The sequence below is a fragment of the Callospermophilus lateralis genome, chromosome X (assembly GCF_048772815.1).
Source record: "Callospermophilus lateralis isolate mCalLat2 chromosome X, mCalLat2.hap1, whole genome shotgun sequence".
Classification (NCBI taxonomy): Eukaryota; Metazoa; Chordata; class Mammalia; order Rodentia; family Sciuridae; genus Callospermophilus; species Callospermophilus lateralis.
In genome coordinates this window covers 110,768,085-110,784,957 of record NC_135325.1, presented here as the reverse complement: position 1 = coordinate 110,784,957, position 16,873 = coordinate 110,768,085, and the positions used below count along the sequence as shown (strand labels likewise).

Here is a 16,873-nt window from a genome sequence, read left to right as displayed (position 1 = left end):
AACACACATGCATTAATGTTATAATATGTATAGAAAAATTTAAAACATCTAAAAGAATATGCTTTAGACCATTAGGAGTAGTTAATGGAAGGAGGAGCACTGGAGGATATTTGCTTTCTGTTTTAGATACTAATATCTGATAATTTTTTTACAAACCATATGTAATTAGTCTTATTATCAGAAAAATTCAAGGAGAGAGAAAAGTTAAATTGGATAAAACAAAGATAATTAGATACAATGGCACAGAATTTGTCACTGTTCTTCCATTTCACCCCAAATAGAAAATTTTGGCAAAGACTCAGAAATTGTGTCACTGGAGAGAAATATGCAGATCCAAACAAATGAAAATAATAACATTGCATAAAAGCTTTCAACTATTGGCACTATGAAAGAGATTGCATAGATCCTCACAGTGTTGCTTACAGAATAGATTTGCAATGAAAAAAAACCTCATTATCTGTGAAATGGTTTATTGATAGAAAAAAGTAAAATCTAGTTTTAATCTACTAACTCTTTGTCACAGAAGTTTATATGTATCATAAATATTCAAAAAAATATTTTACCCAATTTTTTGCCAATTCACTTATAACACTGGTAACAGGGACCCTTGGCTCTTCATCAAAGACAGAGAAGCTCATTTCAATATTGTAGAAGGAAACTATAACAAAAAATAAGGAGATTAATTTTATTCATTTAGTTCAAGAAATTTGACTTCTATAAATTTGATTAAAACTGCTCTCCATTTTAAAACAAATGAAACAACCTCTAATGCGTAAACTTTGCATAATTTAAATGTAAGGTCAAGAACCATTACTTTTGGTACCATATTCAGAAGCAAAACAGAATGGCATCATACCATTTTTGCTTTAATTGTTTAGACATTTTTCTGGTTTCTACATAGTTGATTAATATTCTACAAATTCCCCCAAATTCTCTACTTTCATTGAACAACAGACTTTCAGTCTATTCAATAGCCAAAATGAATATTATCTCATATTTATACTGAGAAAATAACATGCATCCTCCCGCCTAATCTTCCTTTCTGCTTCAGGGTTTTCTTTCCCTTAGTATTCTATCATTTTAATTTTTGAATAGTGTAAGTTTCAGAGACACACAAAATGGGAACAATATTGAAGTCAAATATTCCCTAGCTATGGATAAGTATTCTTAGTCAGCTGGTTACAGGGATTGGAGAAGGCTGAGACCTGAGTATGAGGAATTCAAAGGCAGCATAGAATATATTCCAGTGTTTTCTGATGTGTGGTAAACATGGTCAGATCTAGGGCTATATGATCTCTACTGAGTAGGGGTAAATTTTCTAGTATGTTCACATTGGCAAAATCAGTCAGAGCATCAAGAACAAAACATGTAGAAAGGAGACTTAAAAATGTCATACTGAGTGCAAAGATACATTTGCATTATATTTAATTAAATACAAGAAACTTTTCTACACAATTATGTTTGCACAAGAACACTATGTCTCTGAAGAAGAGAAACACTTGCACACTTCTTCATCTTTTCTGCTCTCAGAGAACTATCTAACTTAGAGAACACATGGCCCATTATGCCTTCTATTAGGGATACGTACATAAAGAAATAGTACCTTTGGGCTCAGCAGCAACTGGTGAAGTCAGTGCTTCTGTAGATAGAAAAGAATATGTGGAGTCCATCCAGGTTGTCTCAAAAGAAGACTTTAATGAAGTCACAGTTGCTTTGGAAGGATGTGTTATTCCAGTAGCTGTGAATGAAAATAAAGCTCCAGTGGCACTGGATGTAGTAGTGGTTGTATTTATGAGGTAATCTAGTATGGGATTAGGAAGAGTTAAAGTAGAAGATACTGACTCAGCTGGAATTGAGCTCCATGCAGATGTTTTTGTAGGTTTAGGCAGAGACATGGAATCAATAGATGGAGTGTGGTCAGCTGTAGAATGTGACATACTCATTCCACCAACAGATGGAGGTTGAGACATAGTTCTGGAATTGGTAGTCATAGTAGCTCTGGAGGATACTTCAGGGGTTGTGGAAATGTATACATTGTCATCTGTGATTTTTGTAGAAATGGGGAGAGAAGTTGGAGAGCCATTAATGATACTGCCCAGGGTAGGTGCAGGAGTAGTTTTTGTAAGTGTGGTGCTTTCAGTAGCAAAGGGAAGTATTGAAATGTTAATGTGTGGGTATGTTGATATCATGGAAGAAGTTGGAAATGTAGATTTTGACACCCCTACTGGGGAGGAAGTTATAACATGAGGAGCATTAGTTATAGTCACCAGGGGAAAACCTGAAGGAAGACTAGATAAGATCCAAGTCAGCATTGATGAAGTAGTAGTCTTGGAGATTTTAGAAGGATTTGATGGATATGTGGTCCTAGGCATTACAGATGTGGTTGTTTTCTCAAATGTGTGCTTACTGTTAGCAGAAGAAGTGAAGATATCTCTTAAAGATGTTGACAATGAAGAGCTTTCAGAAATACCAAAGGTAGGAAAAATTTCTGATGTGGTAATTGATGACATTGCCATAACATCTTTAGAGACTAGACCAGTCTGCGGGGCTGCATATGTTGACAAAGACCCAGGAGCAAGGTGCAGAGTCTCTGTTTCCATCTTTTTGGATGTAGGCACATGAGTAGTGGTAGAAATTGGAAACTGAGAATATTCAGTTCTGGGTGTGTTCCAGGAAGTTGTAAGCAGAAACTTTGTGTTACTAGATGTAATTCTTGTTCCAAGAACTGGATATTCAACCATTTGTGATGTAAGAGAGACCTCTGGAGTAGAGAACTCAGCATTTGCCTCAGTACCATGAGGTGAATAAAGAAGTGATGTCAAAGAGGGTGTAGTTGTATTGGATGGGGTCCATGAAGGATATAAAACAGGAGTATTCCCAGATGTAGCTCTTTTTGTTATCTCAGCTGATAAGGAAATATTTTCTGACAAGGAAGTCACATTTCCCATATTAGAGGAAAGGTAAATGGTGGTGCCTTTTACACTTTTTGTGGATCCAAAACTGCTCTTAGAGTCAGTTGAAGATGGGAAAACCTGAATATTCAAGGAAGTATGAAGATTATCTGAAGGAGTTGGCAAAAGCCCATTTTCGGGGACAGGAGTTCTAGAATAAGTATTTGTGAGAGATGTCACTCTACCACTGCTCATAGCCAAACGGGAGCTGTTAGTAATCCCAAGTAATATGTCCAGGGTTGTAGCTTTATCTCCCTTTGATGATTGTTGGATTGTTGATAGAAATGGTGAAGACATGCTTGTTGGAATGGAGGAAATAGCTTCACTGTTCTTAGAACTAAGTAGAGAGGTGGCAGTGGTGCCTACAACTGAAGACACTATTCCAGCTGGAATAGTGGTTGAAATGGTTTTCATGGATAGAAAACTTGGCTGTGTTGGAAAGGATGTGGCTGTAGGTGTGATCATTTCTGAAGTAGGTTCAACATATGTCACAGGTATGGCATTCAGTGTAGATGTTTGTGTGGTCATAGCAGTCCTAGGGGTAGTTGAAGACCATAAAATAGAGAATGACCCACTTGTTGAGGAAGTGTCAAAAGAACCTGCTGCAGGTAAGGAAACAGAATCATTAATTGGCCTAGAAGACATCTCAAATGTGGGCCCAGAAGTGGTCATAGTAGTAGTTTTCAGACAATTTGAGTGTGTGGTTTTAGAAGACTTGGTCATTGGTATTGTGGGAGTGTCAGAAGCATTTTTGGAAGTGAAAGTAGTGGCATTAACTGGCAATGAGGTTATATGGTAAACAGGATTTGAGGTTGTCGTGGAAGTTTCCCCAAGAGGTGTTGTAGTTACAGAAAGGACTGTAGTGATCCCATTAGTTGATATCATTGTAAAATTGTTATTGGATAATCCAGCTGTGGAAGGAGACAAAGACTTAGGGAAAGTATGTATGCTTTCAGAAGTAGAAGAGGCAACTAATGAAGTTATCTCAGGTTGAGTCTTAAGTGAAGGCAGGTCTGAAAGAGTTGTGTTGATGAGTACATTATTTGATATTCTGGTTGTCCTGGGAGTTATGGTATGAATGATTGAAGTATTCTGGTGATATGAGACAAGGTGAGTTGTAGAGGAGGAATTCACTATCATTTCTGCAGTTCTGGGAGTATATACATGAAGGTCACTTGTGCTTTCTTTATCAGGAGACAAAAAAGTGGTTATTGTCAGAGCTTGTGAAGGGAGAATTGTTTTCCCAAAACTAGTAGACATTTCTGAAATGTGAACATCTGCTGTTTTACTTGAGGTCAAGGTAGGTGTAGCCTGTGTGCTCCCAGAAGTTGGAAATGAAGTTGAATTCCCATCAGGTATAGTCCCAGATTGAATCTCTGAAGGTGAATGTGTTCGATAGCTAGAAGGTTTTGTGGTTTCAGAAAATCCTGTATCTGTCATTTCTAAGGATGAAGTACCCTGGGAATAGGAAATAAAAGAATTCTTTGAAGGAGACATTTCTGTCCCTGTCAAAGTCCTTGTGGTTTTCCCCAGGGTAGTGGTTATCTGCTCTTGGTCAGAAGATAAATTAGAGGTGCCAGTTGCCAATTGGGTAAAGACTGGTGTGTTTACAAGATGTGTGGAAGGCTGAGAAACGTGAATGCCTACTGAGGTAGTAAGATTTTTGGCAGAGGTGTGCAAAGACATGTCTTCATCAACAACAGAGGTCTCTGTGGTGCCAGTAGCCAAGCTAACAGTATTTCCACCACTGCTGAAAGTATATGGAAAGCTAAGACCATAGGTAGAAGTCTTCTCCACTTGAGATATGGGTTGAGTTGTTACTGGTGCAGATGTAGTTGTGACCAAATGAGTAGAGGACACAAAAGGTATGTTGTCAGTTGGAGGTTTTGAGCATACAGGAGTGTGTGTGGATGGAGTTACTATGTCAGCTGAGGTGGAGGAAAGGATGGTCCTAGTGTTAGATGTCACAGGAGTGAGAGGTCTCATTGAGACTACAGTTTCTGTCAGAGGGGGAACTGCCATGGGTGTCTTTATAGTAGAGATCACTATGGCCTCTGAAGTAGTATCAGTTGAGTTTCTGTGCGTAGGCATGGCATCACTGGTTGTGGAAGCTGTTTGACTCAATTGTGGCACCAATGCTGTGGTTTTCGTAGCAGATGACAGAGTTGAAACATTTGAGAGCATAGATGTGGAGAAATCCTTGGCCAGTGTAAAAGGCTCAGACATAGTCACCTTAGTTTCATCAGACACCACCATAGAGATGACAGAAGAAGTGACAGCAGAAACATTAACTGGCAGTGATAACATACGGGTAACAGCTGTAGGGGTTACTGAGGAATGAGTAGCTGCAGTCTGTGGAGGTATGATATCAGCAGACGAGAACAAAGCTGTCCTGTCTGTAGGAATAGTGGTGACACTGGCTTCCAATATTCTTGTAGTAGAAGCATCCAGGAGTTCAGGGAATGTCTGCATTTTCCCAGAAGTGGGAGACAGAGCTAAATTTCCCCCAGGTGTCTCTGAAGTCCAATGTGCTGAATAGTTGTGGGTTGAATTAAAGATTTCTGTAGCTCCATTGTATGGACTCTTAGGTGTGGTTTGCATCAAATTTGTTGAAAACCAATTCCCTCCCACCTCAGTAGTTACAGTTTCATGATACAATAGATTAGTTAAATTTTCTGTATCAGGAAAAGGGGAAACAGTGGCAAAAGCTGTCACTGTTTGTGCTGATTCATCTATCATTTCCAGCATTGTTGAAAATTGAGAAAGCTCAGCTACTGCTGCTATTGTTGATTTTTCCTTAAGATGATGGGAAGTTGTTTTTTTCCTTGTCACAGTAACATTAAATCTTTCTGTTGTGGCAGACTTTGGTACTGGGGCTGTTGTATCACCAAATGTGCTTGTACCATTTGTTTCTGTTTGTGTTGCTTCAGAAGTGTTTTCTTCAGTAGAAAATTTTAGTTTAATATCAGCAAGGGTAGATGTTATATCTGCTGATGGAACAACTGTCTCCTTTGGTGTTGAAGGAAGTTCATTTGCACCTACTGTGGACATAGAGTTGGCTTTTAGTAGTAAGGTGGTAAATTTAAACTCAGGCAGATTAGTTACATTTGTAGTTCCAGAAATGGTAGAAAAATTAGCAAACTGTGAAGATATTATTTTGGTAAGAGCTGTTGTATATCTAGCTGTAGTGGTATCAGTACTAGTGGTAGCCTTACTTTCTGTGGAGGCTTCCAGTGGGGTGATAATATTAGTAGTTGTGGATGAATATTCTGTATTAGTAATATTCCCATGTGATGCTGATGTGAAATTTTCATTAGGTACAAATGTAAGTGTGGTAGTTGTATTTATAGATGTTACCAGGGTCTGTTCTGGCCTAGAAGTCCAAGTGTTACCATTGGTGGAAAATCCATGGGCAGTTTCATCAGTTGTGGGTGTGGAATCTGATTCAGATGCCTTGGATGTGGAAAGTAATTTAGTAGAAATTAAAGTAAGCATGTGTTCACCAGCTGTGGGTGTATTATGAATATGTACTGACCCTGTGATTGTGGAGGAGAAAATAGTTTTAGCCACTGTAGGTGCAAGTGTGATTGCAGGAGTGAAGGCTGTGTTTGAACTCTCAGCATCAACAACTGTCTGTACATTCTGAGTTCTAGTGATTGGAGAGGAGGTCACAGAATAAAAAGCCATAGAAGAGGTGCCTTTTGTCATGGAGGTAGATATGGCATCCTCCAAGCTGGGTGAAGAAATATTCTGGAATTTTGTAGATGCCCATTCTGTTTCTGCTGTTCTTACAGCAGGTGTGGTCTCAAAAGGCATAACAGAATGAACTGTAAATGCTGTTTGCACATCAGTTTTTGCCAATGTAGATATTGTCTGATTTCTCGTAAATATAGAATCCACTGGAGCAACTGTAGAGATGAGCACAGACTCAGGTGGGAATGTTGATGCAGTCTCAGCGACAGTACTTGTACCTGAAGTCTCTTCTACTGTGGACCAAGGTACAGTTCTGGCAGCTGTAGATACAAGAAACTCTTGCCCAGATGTGGTAAAAGGGAAAGGTGGAATAACTGTAGATTTCTGTTTGGGCCAAGATGTCGTAGACATGGATGTTGACTCAATAATTGAGAATAAAGATGTGGTCTTCATAATAGCTGACTGAGATTCAGCTGAAGTTTCTGATGGACTTGAATTCTTGGTAAATCCAGATGTGGAAAGGAAATTAATAGCTGTAGTTGGATGTGAGCTCTTAGTAGACATGACTTCTGCCATTTTTGTTGTCCTTTTGCTTTCTGAACTTGAGGATTTAGTTATTTTCATGGAATCAGTGGTAGTGCATATAGATGTACTCTGGGTAGGCCGAGAGATGGCTGCAGAAGATAGACCATCTGCAGCAAAGGTAGCTGTCTCAGCTATAGATGTCCTTAAATTTTTTGATGCAGTCATTATTTCTACAGGTGAAGATGTTTTATTAGAATATGATAAAGTTGTATAATTAGTTGCATCCATAGGAGTGCTTTTAGACATCACTGCAGATACATGTACAGTCTTTTGTGGTCTTAGTTCAGTAATTTGGGAAGAGGTTGTCAAGTTTATTTGTTGTGGAAGAGGCATACTTGTTTCTTCAATTGTCATATTTTCAGAAAGAACTGAAAAATCAGAAGGCATTTTTTACTTTGGATTCAGCCTTAGAAATCAGAAACATTTTTTTTTATGGAAAACATCTGGTTTCTTTTACATTTTTTAAGAGAAATAAGTATCATAGACATAATCACATTGCTTATTTCATTTTTCTTAAAATGATGTATACTCACTAATATCTTATATGGTTTTTATAATACCTTGGTTAGGTAACTTACTATTACCATGGAAGGTATTCATACCATGGTATGTCCATATAGATACTTAAAAAAGGGAAACATGCTAAAGTAGCACTGATTGACACAATTAGCTTTGGGAAAGGTACAAAATCCTTGAAAGACATATTTACCAAAAATCACCAAAGAAGAAATGGATAATTCTATTCGTTTTATATCTATTAAAGTAACCAAAGTGTGTACTTAAAAAATCTTCTAAAAAAGAATATCAACTTTTGATTCAAAAAGAAGTAGTTTTAAATCTTGATTCATTACTTGCTTACTATAAAACTTTGCAGTAGCTTACTTAAACTCTGTGCTTCAATATCCTATTCTGCAATGTAAGGACTGTAATAACTCCCACCTTATAAAACTGTCATGAGACTTAAGTGAGTTAATGTGTGTGAAACATTTAGCATAATGCCTGGCACACAGTAACTTCTCAAAAAATATTTGATCTGACTTTGTCTAATTCAACTTTCTATCACTCATTTAAACACTAGAAACTGAAAATGTTTGTATCTGGAGTCTCAAGATTAAAATGTCTTAACCATGAGATAGATAGATAGATAGATTTGTGTATATTTGCATTATATACATTATAACATACACAAAAATAGAAATGTCAAAAAATGGTAACAAAAATATAAGGAGAAATTGTAATATTTTCTTCCTATATTCTAGAATATTGTTTGGTTATCCCATGGGACTTTATACCCTGCTCTGAAGAACAATGGAGCCTAACTTATGCCTCCATTCAGATCAATTAAAGTTAACTAGAATTGTGAATACTATTCTACTATTCTAAGTTCTGTGAGAAATACATAGACTTATAGCATGATTCCTTCCCTCAAAGAGTTTATACTCTCATTGAGAAAGTTTTATGGTATCGAAATATTTTAAAAGATACAATAGTATTTTAAAACAAAACAATAATGAAGTTTATAATAAAGTAAATAATAGAATATAATAAGGTTCTACATGTCACCAGCATGCAATGGGAGATCAATACTGTGAAAGAGCAAACCTGGCTTCAAGCTAATGAGGAAGCTTTCTATTACACCTTTGAGAAATGATGGAATTAGGGTAGATTAGGCAAAGGTACATGGCATTGAATACGGAGGCAGCAGAAGATCAATCTAGCAGGGAATGGGAGGGAGTGTGTTGAATAGTGATGAAAAAGAATGACAGATTAAGATGGGACCTGAAGGGAAGAGTAGGAAGACAGATGAGAAAAGATAATGTAGCTGCTTTCATGTATTGGGTATTTACTACAAACCAAGTACAGTGCTGCATGCAATCTCATTTAATCTGCCTAATAACTATAGGGTAAATATTATGATTATCCTTATTTTATAATTGTTAAAAAATTCACATGAATCATCCAAGTTCACACTTGAAATTCAAACCAAGATTTACCATCTATGCTCTAGATCACTGCACCATTTTGAGTGATCCATATTCTTTAAAAAAAAATTTTGTAGTTGTGTATGGACAGCATGCCTTTATTTTATGTGGTGCTGAGGTGCTTATGAGGTGCTTTTTTTAAGGTGGTACTGAGGATGGAACCCAGTGCCTCATGCATGCTAGGCAAGCGCTCTGCCACAGAGCCACAACCCCAGCCCATGAATGATCCATATTCTTGACCAAGGGGAATGAGTTAATAAAAAGCAGTCTTGAGGAAAAGAAATTTCATGGTGGTATACAGGATGAGTAGGAACTAGAGGGGACTGGACACAAAGAGACTCTTAAGATGCTGGTAAGTCCTCTTCCCCCAATCTCCTCCCACCAACTCTGAGCCATCCCTATTGTCCATTTCCTCCATGCCTGCACTTGGGCAATCAAGCACTGATGGACACGGTCACCCAAGAGGATAAATTAGCATGTACCATAACTTCATGATCACCAACCTCAAATAAGACCTTCACACTGCCCATCCACCCTACTACTTTTCTCTGGTCAATTTATGCTCCCACACAGCAATAACTCTTTCAAATCTTCCCCATTTTCAAATTCCACCCCCACATGTTTATCAGATCATCATGCTTCCTACTTTAAAAGAAAAAGTAATTGAAATCATCAGCTAGAAACTCAACTGTGCTTTAGATCCTGTCACCTCCTACCATTCAGAAACCTCAAATCATCAGTTATCACTTTCTGTACCTAATCAGCGTTTCCATCCTGATATGAAACATATTCCAGTCTCTTGAAATAAAAAAATCAAAACCCCACATTCCTCTGCAGGCACTGCCTTATCTCTCTCCTCCCCATAACTCCCAAAATTCTTTAAAGAAAGTTTATCTATGCTGACTACCTCTACTTCTCTGGCTACTCCTTCTCTGTATCTTTTGCAGACTCATCCTATTTTACCTTGGCAAGGCTTGGCCCCAGCCTCTCTACTCTTCTCATTCTGTAGTTTTTCCACAACCAGTGTTTCAGTTTATACCTATACACAGACCAATCTCAAAGTCATATCTGCAGACCAATTCTGTATTCTGAACTACACATTTTTATAACTAATTGCTTCCTTGATGTAATCTCTTAGATAGCTTTAATATCTCAAACTGAACATACCCCAACATGAACTCATCATCTTCTATCCAAACTGATCTTCTTCTGGTATTTCTTTACTGAATGATACCACCATACCTTCAGTTATAAAAGTTAAACTCCTCTCCATCTGTCTCCTCCATTCTCCCACTCACCTGCCATAACCGACCTGTAATTGTATTCTTTAGATCTTATTGCCTGAATTTCTCTCTCTCTTTCTTATTTTTCCAGATACTAGAATTGAACCCAGAGGTGCTCTATATCTGAGTTGCATTCCCACTCTTTTTATTCTTATTTTTTATTTTGCAGTAGTCTTACTAGGTTGCCTAGGCTGGCCTTGAACCTATGATCCTCTATCTTTAGCCCAGTTGCTGAGATCACAGGTGTGCACCACAATGACCGGCCTAAATACCTCGATACAATCAATTTCTCTCTATCTCCATCAGTTGCCATGCTGATCAAACTACCAACCTCTGACTAGTACAGCAACCTCTCCATTGAGCTCTCTGTCACTGCTCTTAGGTCCCCTCCAATCTGTTCTATTATGCAATCAGAATGATCTTTTTGAAAGGCAAATATAATCATGTCACACACACACACAAGCACACACTCAGCTCCTTTTAGTGGCTTTTCATTGTTCACAGGATGAAAAGAATTTTTTTTAGTGGAGCCTATAAAGCCATTTATGGTTTGATTCCTACCCACCTCTCCAGCCTCAATTTGTTCCAAGTCTCTCCCTTTTCTTCCAAGCTGCTGCTGCTTCTTCTTCTTCTTCTTCTTCTTCTTCTTCTTCTTCTTCTTCTTCTTCTTCTTCTTCTTCTTTTCTCTCTCTCTCTCTCTCTCTCTCTCTCTCTCTCTCTCTCTCTCTCTCATACTGAGCATTGAACCCAGGGCCACTTAACCACAGAGCCATATCCCAAGACCTTTTGTTTATTTTTTTAGAGACAGTTTTGCTGTTTTGCTTAGGTTCTCGCTAAGTTGCTGAGGCTGCCCTTGAACTTGCAATCCTCCTGCCTCAGCCTCCTGAGTCACTGGGATCACAGGCGTGTGCCACTGCACCCAGCTCTAAGCTTCTTTTCAATTCTCTAGTACTTAGTATTCTCCTTCTACCAAGAAAGCATTGCACATGCTGTTGCCTCAAATTACAATGTTGTTCCTGTTCTTCCTCATTTTATTAATTCATCTTTCAGATCTCGATTCATGCATCACTTCATCAGGAAAGCCTAAATTACCTAACCTCACAAGTAGCTCAAAGTAGTCTGAGAGTATTATGACACCTCATACTTATTCTTCATAGTATTTGCCATAGCTGCAGTTTTACAGGTGTTTGTATGTGCATATTAATATCTGTCTTCCTTCCTATGCCATATGGACAAGGATCTCTTCTTTCACTACTTACCACTGTATCCTCAATTCCAATTTTTAGACTAACTGAATAATTGGAAATGAAGAAGGCAGGGAATGAGGTGAAACAATGTGAAGACCCTAATCCTATCACAATTAGAGAGGAGGAATTAATGGGATATAGTAAGAAGTTTAAGAGATAAGAACAGAGAAACCCCCTGAGAATTCAAATTTTGATTTTTGGAAATTCAGACAATACTGGTAAAATTCACAAAAATTGAAAAATTGAGACAGAAGCCTCACTCAGAGCAACAACAACAAAAAAACACACACCCAGTTTAGGCTTGGATAAGTGGAATTTGGAATAATGAGGGAAGATCCAAGTGATATTGGTGCATAGTAAAATTCAAGACTGTCGTAAACTTTCTCCAATTTAAATCACCCAAAATGAAATCCTGCATATTTACCTTAGGGAAACTAGTACTTTAAATTTACCTGAGAATCATGTTGCCTACAATGTGGGAATAATCATGGTGGTAGAAAATCTACTAACTTATCTCACTGTCTTGAGCATTAAAATTACTTTTAATTTGCATATCCAGAAATTCTGAGGTGTGTGTGTAGGATGTTCTTTAGGATTTTGTGGTTATTAGCAAGTAAAATGAATCCTGCAATAACTGTATAGATAACTTGATAAAAGTATATACATCTATAAGGGGAAAAGTCAAGTTATATAAATAATTTTGAGCTTAATTTTACAAAATCATTTCAATTATCAGAGATTCACATTCTGTTAGGTTTTATAGAGAAATCATTATATTTCAACAGTACAATATTTACTTCAGGTTTTCTGCCTTTAAGTTGTCCATAACTACAAGTAAAAGAAAATAAAAGCCAGGGTCTTAGTTTTCTTTTTTAATTTTTTAGGTACCCCAGATTAAACTCAGGAGCACTTAACCATGAGCCTTTGTGTGTGTGTGTGTGTGTGTGTGTGTGTGTGTGTGTGTGTGTGTGTATGTTTTGAGACAGAGTCTCACTGAGTTGTTTAGGGCCTCACTAAATTGCTGAGGCTGGCTTTGAACTGACAATCTTCCTCCTTCAACCTCTCAAGCCAGAGATTATAGGCATGGGCCACCATGCCTGGCTTAGTTTTCATTTTTGCAAATGGGTTTATCACAGCCAATTGGTTTTGGAAAGTTGGTAAAGTGTCATTTCTATATGTCATAGAAGCAATGTGAAATCCCAGAGCCTGAATCACTCTCTGTGATTTTGATAGAAGATTTCACAATCCCCAGTCCTTGACAACTGATTAGTAATCGAGCTGCATTCACTTTTTAGGATAACAACAAAACACTAAATATCACAAAATCCTAAATTACCTCCTTTGATGCAGTACTCAAAGAGCACTGTTAGTTTAATCCATAACAAGTAATTGGAAACTCTTTTGGAAAACAGGAGATGGGAGTTAAACATGGTATTTTTATCAAAAAGGGCTGAGCCATAGATGTGACAATTATTATTAACATTTCCAGCAAGCCTCTCAAAAAGAAACATAAGATTTACAAAAATATAAACAAATTAGTTGAGCAAGGTAGCATTTTAAGTACCAGAGATTTCTTAGAAAATACTTCTTCTAGAGAGCCCGCAAAATGGGAAAAAAAATCTTTGCCATCTGCACCTCAGATACAGCATTAATCTCCAGGTTATATAAAGAACTCAAAAAAAAAATACCAAAAAACCCCACCAATAATCAATAAATGGGCAAAGAAACTGAATAGACACTTCACAGAAGAAATACCAATGATCAACAAATATATGAAAAAATGTTCAACATCACTAGCAATTACAGAAATACAAATTACTGTCTCTCCAGTCAGAATGGCAATTATCAAGAATGCAAGTAACAATTAATGTTGGCAAGGATGTCGGGGAAAAGGTTCACACATACATTGCTGGTGGGACTGCAAATTGGTGCAACCACTCTGGAAAACAGTATGGAGATTCCTCAGAAAACTTGGAATGGAACCACCATTAGACCCAGTTATCCCACTTCTTGGCATATATCCAAAGGACTTAAAATCAGCATACTATAGAGATGCGACCACATCAATGTTTATAGCAGTTCAATTGACAATAGCTAAGCTATTGAACCAACCTAAGTGCCTTTCAACAGATAAATGGATAAAGAAAATGTGGTACATATACACAATGGGATATTACTCAGCCATAAAGAAGAATGAAATCATGGCATTTACCAGTAAATGGGTGAATCTGGAGACTATCATACTAAATGAAATAAGCCAGTGCCACAAAACAAAGGCTGAATGTTCTCTCTTATATGAGGATGCTAATTCATAATAGGCATTGGGAAGGGAGAGGGATAAGTGGAGGTTTATGGACTAGACAGGGGGAGTGGGGAGAAAGGAGGGAGAATAGACTGGGCAAGACAGTAGAATCAATTATACATAACATTCCAATGTTCATATATTAATACACAAACAGTGAAACTGCACATATTGTACAACTACAAGAATGGGAAATTATACTCCATGTATGTATGATATGTCAAAACACATTCTACTGTCATGTACAACCAAAAATACTATTTTTAAAATTTTTTAAAAATATTTTTAAAAGAAAATATTTCTTACATTACTCCATTCTAAACTGAAGCCTGGATATCTAATTTTCAGAAAAAAATTCCATTTAATCTTTCAGATGCAAGGTCCCCCCGCCACATCCCAGAGGGCCCGCTGTATCAAATTTTTTCTCTAAAGTAATTACTAATAAAAATTTATATCTTCATTCATGAAAATCACAGAATTTTAGAACCAAGTCTTAGGAATTATTTTCAATTTTTTCATTTAAATATGAGGCCCAGAGAGGTTTAATGTTGAGAAGATAAGATTTTCATAGATAAAATATTTAGAGAAGCAATAAGACAGTATGGCAATGCCTCAATTATTTAGCACCCATAAATGCATGCCTTCAATTTACAAAGAAACACCAAAGAGAAAGAAGCAAAAAGGCTTTACTGATATAATCAAGAAGAAACAAACTTCAATACTAAAAGCCAAATTCTTCAAACGCTGAACAGTACAAAATACATCATCTAAAATATCTTCTAAGACGTAAACTTTAGAGAAGAATATCACATTGTCAAACTGAAACATTAGGGCAAACATGCTATCCCAGACATTGAAAACCAATATTGATCCCAAACTAGCACCATTCCTTGGAAGAGTAACTGCTTTAAAGAATCATTCATATCCCAGACAAAGACAATCCAATCAAACATCAGTAGCTCTTTAGAATCAGGACCCATGGGAACTAAAGAATGTTTAAAACCTAAGTCTAGCAATTCATTACAATGACTTAGCAAACATATTCAGTATAATTAGTGTGTAATGTAGGTTTGATAGTGAATATAAACTTCTTTGATAATTTATTTATTCATGTCCTTTTTGTTGTAATCTACATGTACTTTTGTTTTTCTTAAATTCAGTGGTTCACACTTTCTGCCCACCTATCATTTCTAATGAGAGAAGTTCACTACAGTTTTGTCTCATCAATCATTTCCTCTTCTCCATATGTGGTGTAGGGTTTTTTTGTTAAAGTCCCTAAATGGTATACTTATCTCAATTGAATATAATGCCTATCCTGCTCAGGAAAGAAAATGTTGTAAGTGAGTAGATACAATACTAGCCATATCATCCCTATCATTTTGATGCACCTTATTCATCTACACACACACACACACACACACACACACACACACACACACTTCTATTGCCCAAGAACTGATGTTAAAAACAAATGGAGACTTTTATCAACTAAACAAGATGACATAGGTCCACTTTTCCCTTTCTCTTCGAAGTAAGAATAACTATAAATCCTGTAAATGGTACAAGAGATAATCAAAGAGTTATGAATGATACTCTAATGAAAGCAAACTGATTTGGAACCACAGAATAGAGGAATGATTTAGTGGTGGACATCCTGCCTACCCCAACCCATTATAAAAAGGCAACTCAAGCTTTGCATTTCCCAATCTCCAACAGAACAACAGAACATAGTCCAAGTAGGCTCATCCACTTCTAGAACAAAGGAGTCCCTCTAACAACATGACACCACTAGTAATGGGAACTGATTGGAATCCTTGGTAACAATGAGCAGCTAACCAAAGCCCTTTCCATCCCTGCAGACCTAAATAAACTCTGCCTACAAACACACACTGGCTGGACAGAACCAGGTCTGGAAAGACTATTTGCAGGCTGGGGATGGGGCTCAGTGGTAGAATGCTTGCCTAACATGTGCGAGGCACTGGGTTCTATTCTCAGTACCACATAAAAATAAATCAATGAAATAAAAGGTATATTTAAAAAGACTATTTGCTCCTTTTTTCTCAAAAGTCTCCTCAGCAACTCAGAAACACTAAGTCAAGTAGGCGTAAGAGGAAAAAACGAACCAGCCTCTTTGAACCTGCAGTCTGAGATTAATTTTTTTTCTACCTCGGGATTGAACCCAGGGGGATTAACTATTGAGCTACATCCCTAGCCCTTTTTATTTTTTTATTTTGAGACAGAATCTCACTAAGTTGCATAGGGATTCACTAAGTTGCTGAGGCTGGCTTTGAACTCGTGATCCTCTAAACCTCCCAAGTTGCTGGGATTACAGGTATATGCCACCATGCCCAACCCTAAGACTCTTCTCCCTCACCCAGAGATACCAAAGAAGCCAAGAAGAATAACAAAAGGAACCCACTAGCACTAAGTGGTCTGGCCCAAGATTCTTCTTTCCTGCCCAGAGACACAAGGGAAATGATATTAAAGTACAAGAAAATTACAATTTGAATGAAAAATGATAGTTGACTCATGGTACACCAAGATGAATCAGATATTGGAATTATTTGACAAGAATTTTAAAGCAACCAGCATAAAAGTAACTGTACAAGCAAATATAAATTCTCTTGAAATGAAAAAAATAGCTCAGAATAGAAATATAAGTTATAAAGAACCAAATGGAAATATAGAACTGAAAAATATAATAACAGATAGTTTTAAAATTTCATGGATGGGCTCAATAGCAGATTGGAGATGACAGTAGAGTTAATAAATTTGAAAAGAGAACAATAGAATTCACCCAACTGAAACAACAGAAAATAGACTAAAAAGG

The 16,873-nt window shown here is 37.1% G+C and overlaps 1 protein-coding gene across 1 annotated transcript in view; it reads right to left on the bottom strand.

Annotated features, from left to right (window-relative positions):
* Adgrg4 (adhesion G protein-coupled receptor G4) overlaps window positions 1-16,873 on the bottom strand; it is an 87,596-nt gene that overhangs the window by 57,326 nt on the left and 13,397 nt on the right. The window contains exons 2-3 of the mRNA XM_077106512.1: window positions 1,604-7,597; window positions 564-658 (exon numbers count right to left, since the gene is read on the bottom strand). Of these exons, the coding sequence (XP_076962627.1) occupies window positions 564-658; window positions 1,604-7,597 (6,089 nt within the window). The remainder of the gene's footprint in view (window positions 1-563; window positions 659-1,603; window positions 7,598-16,873) is intronic.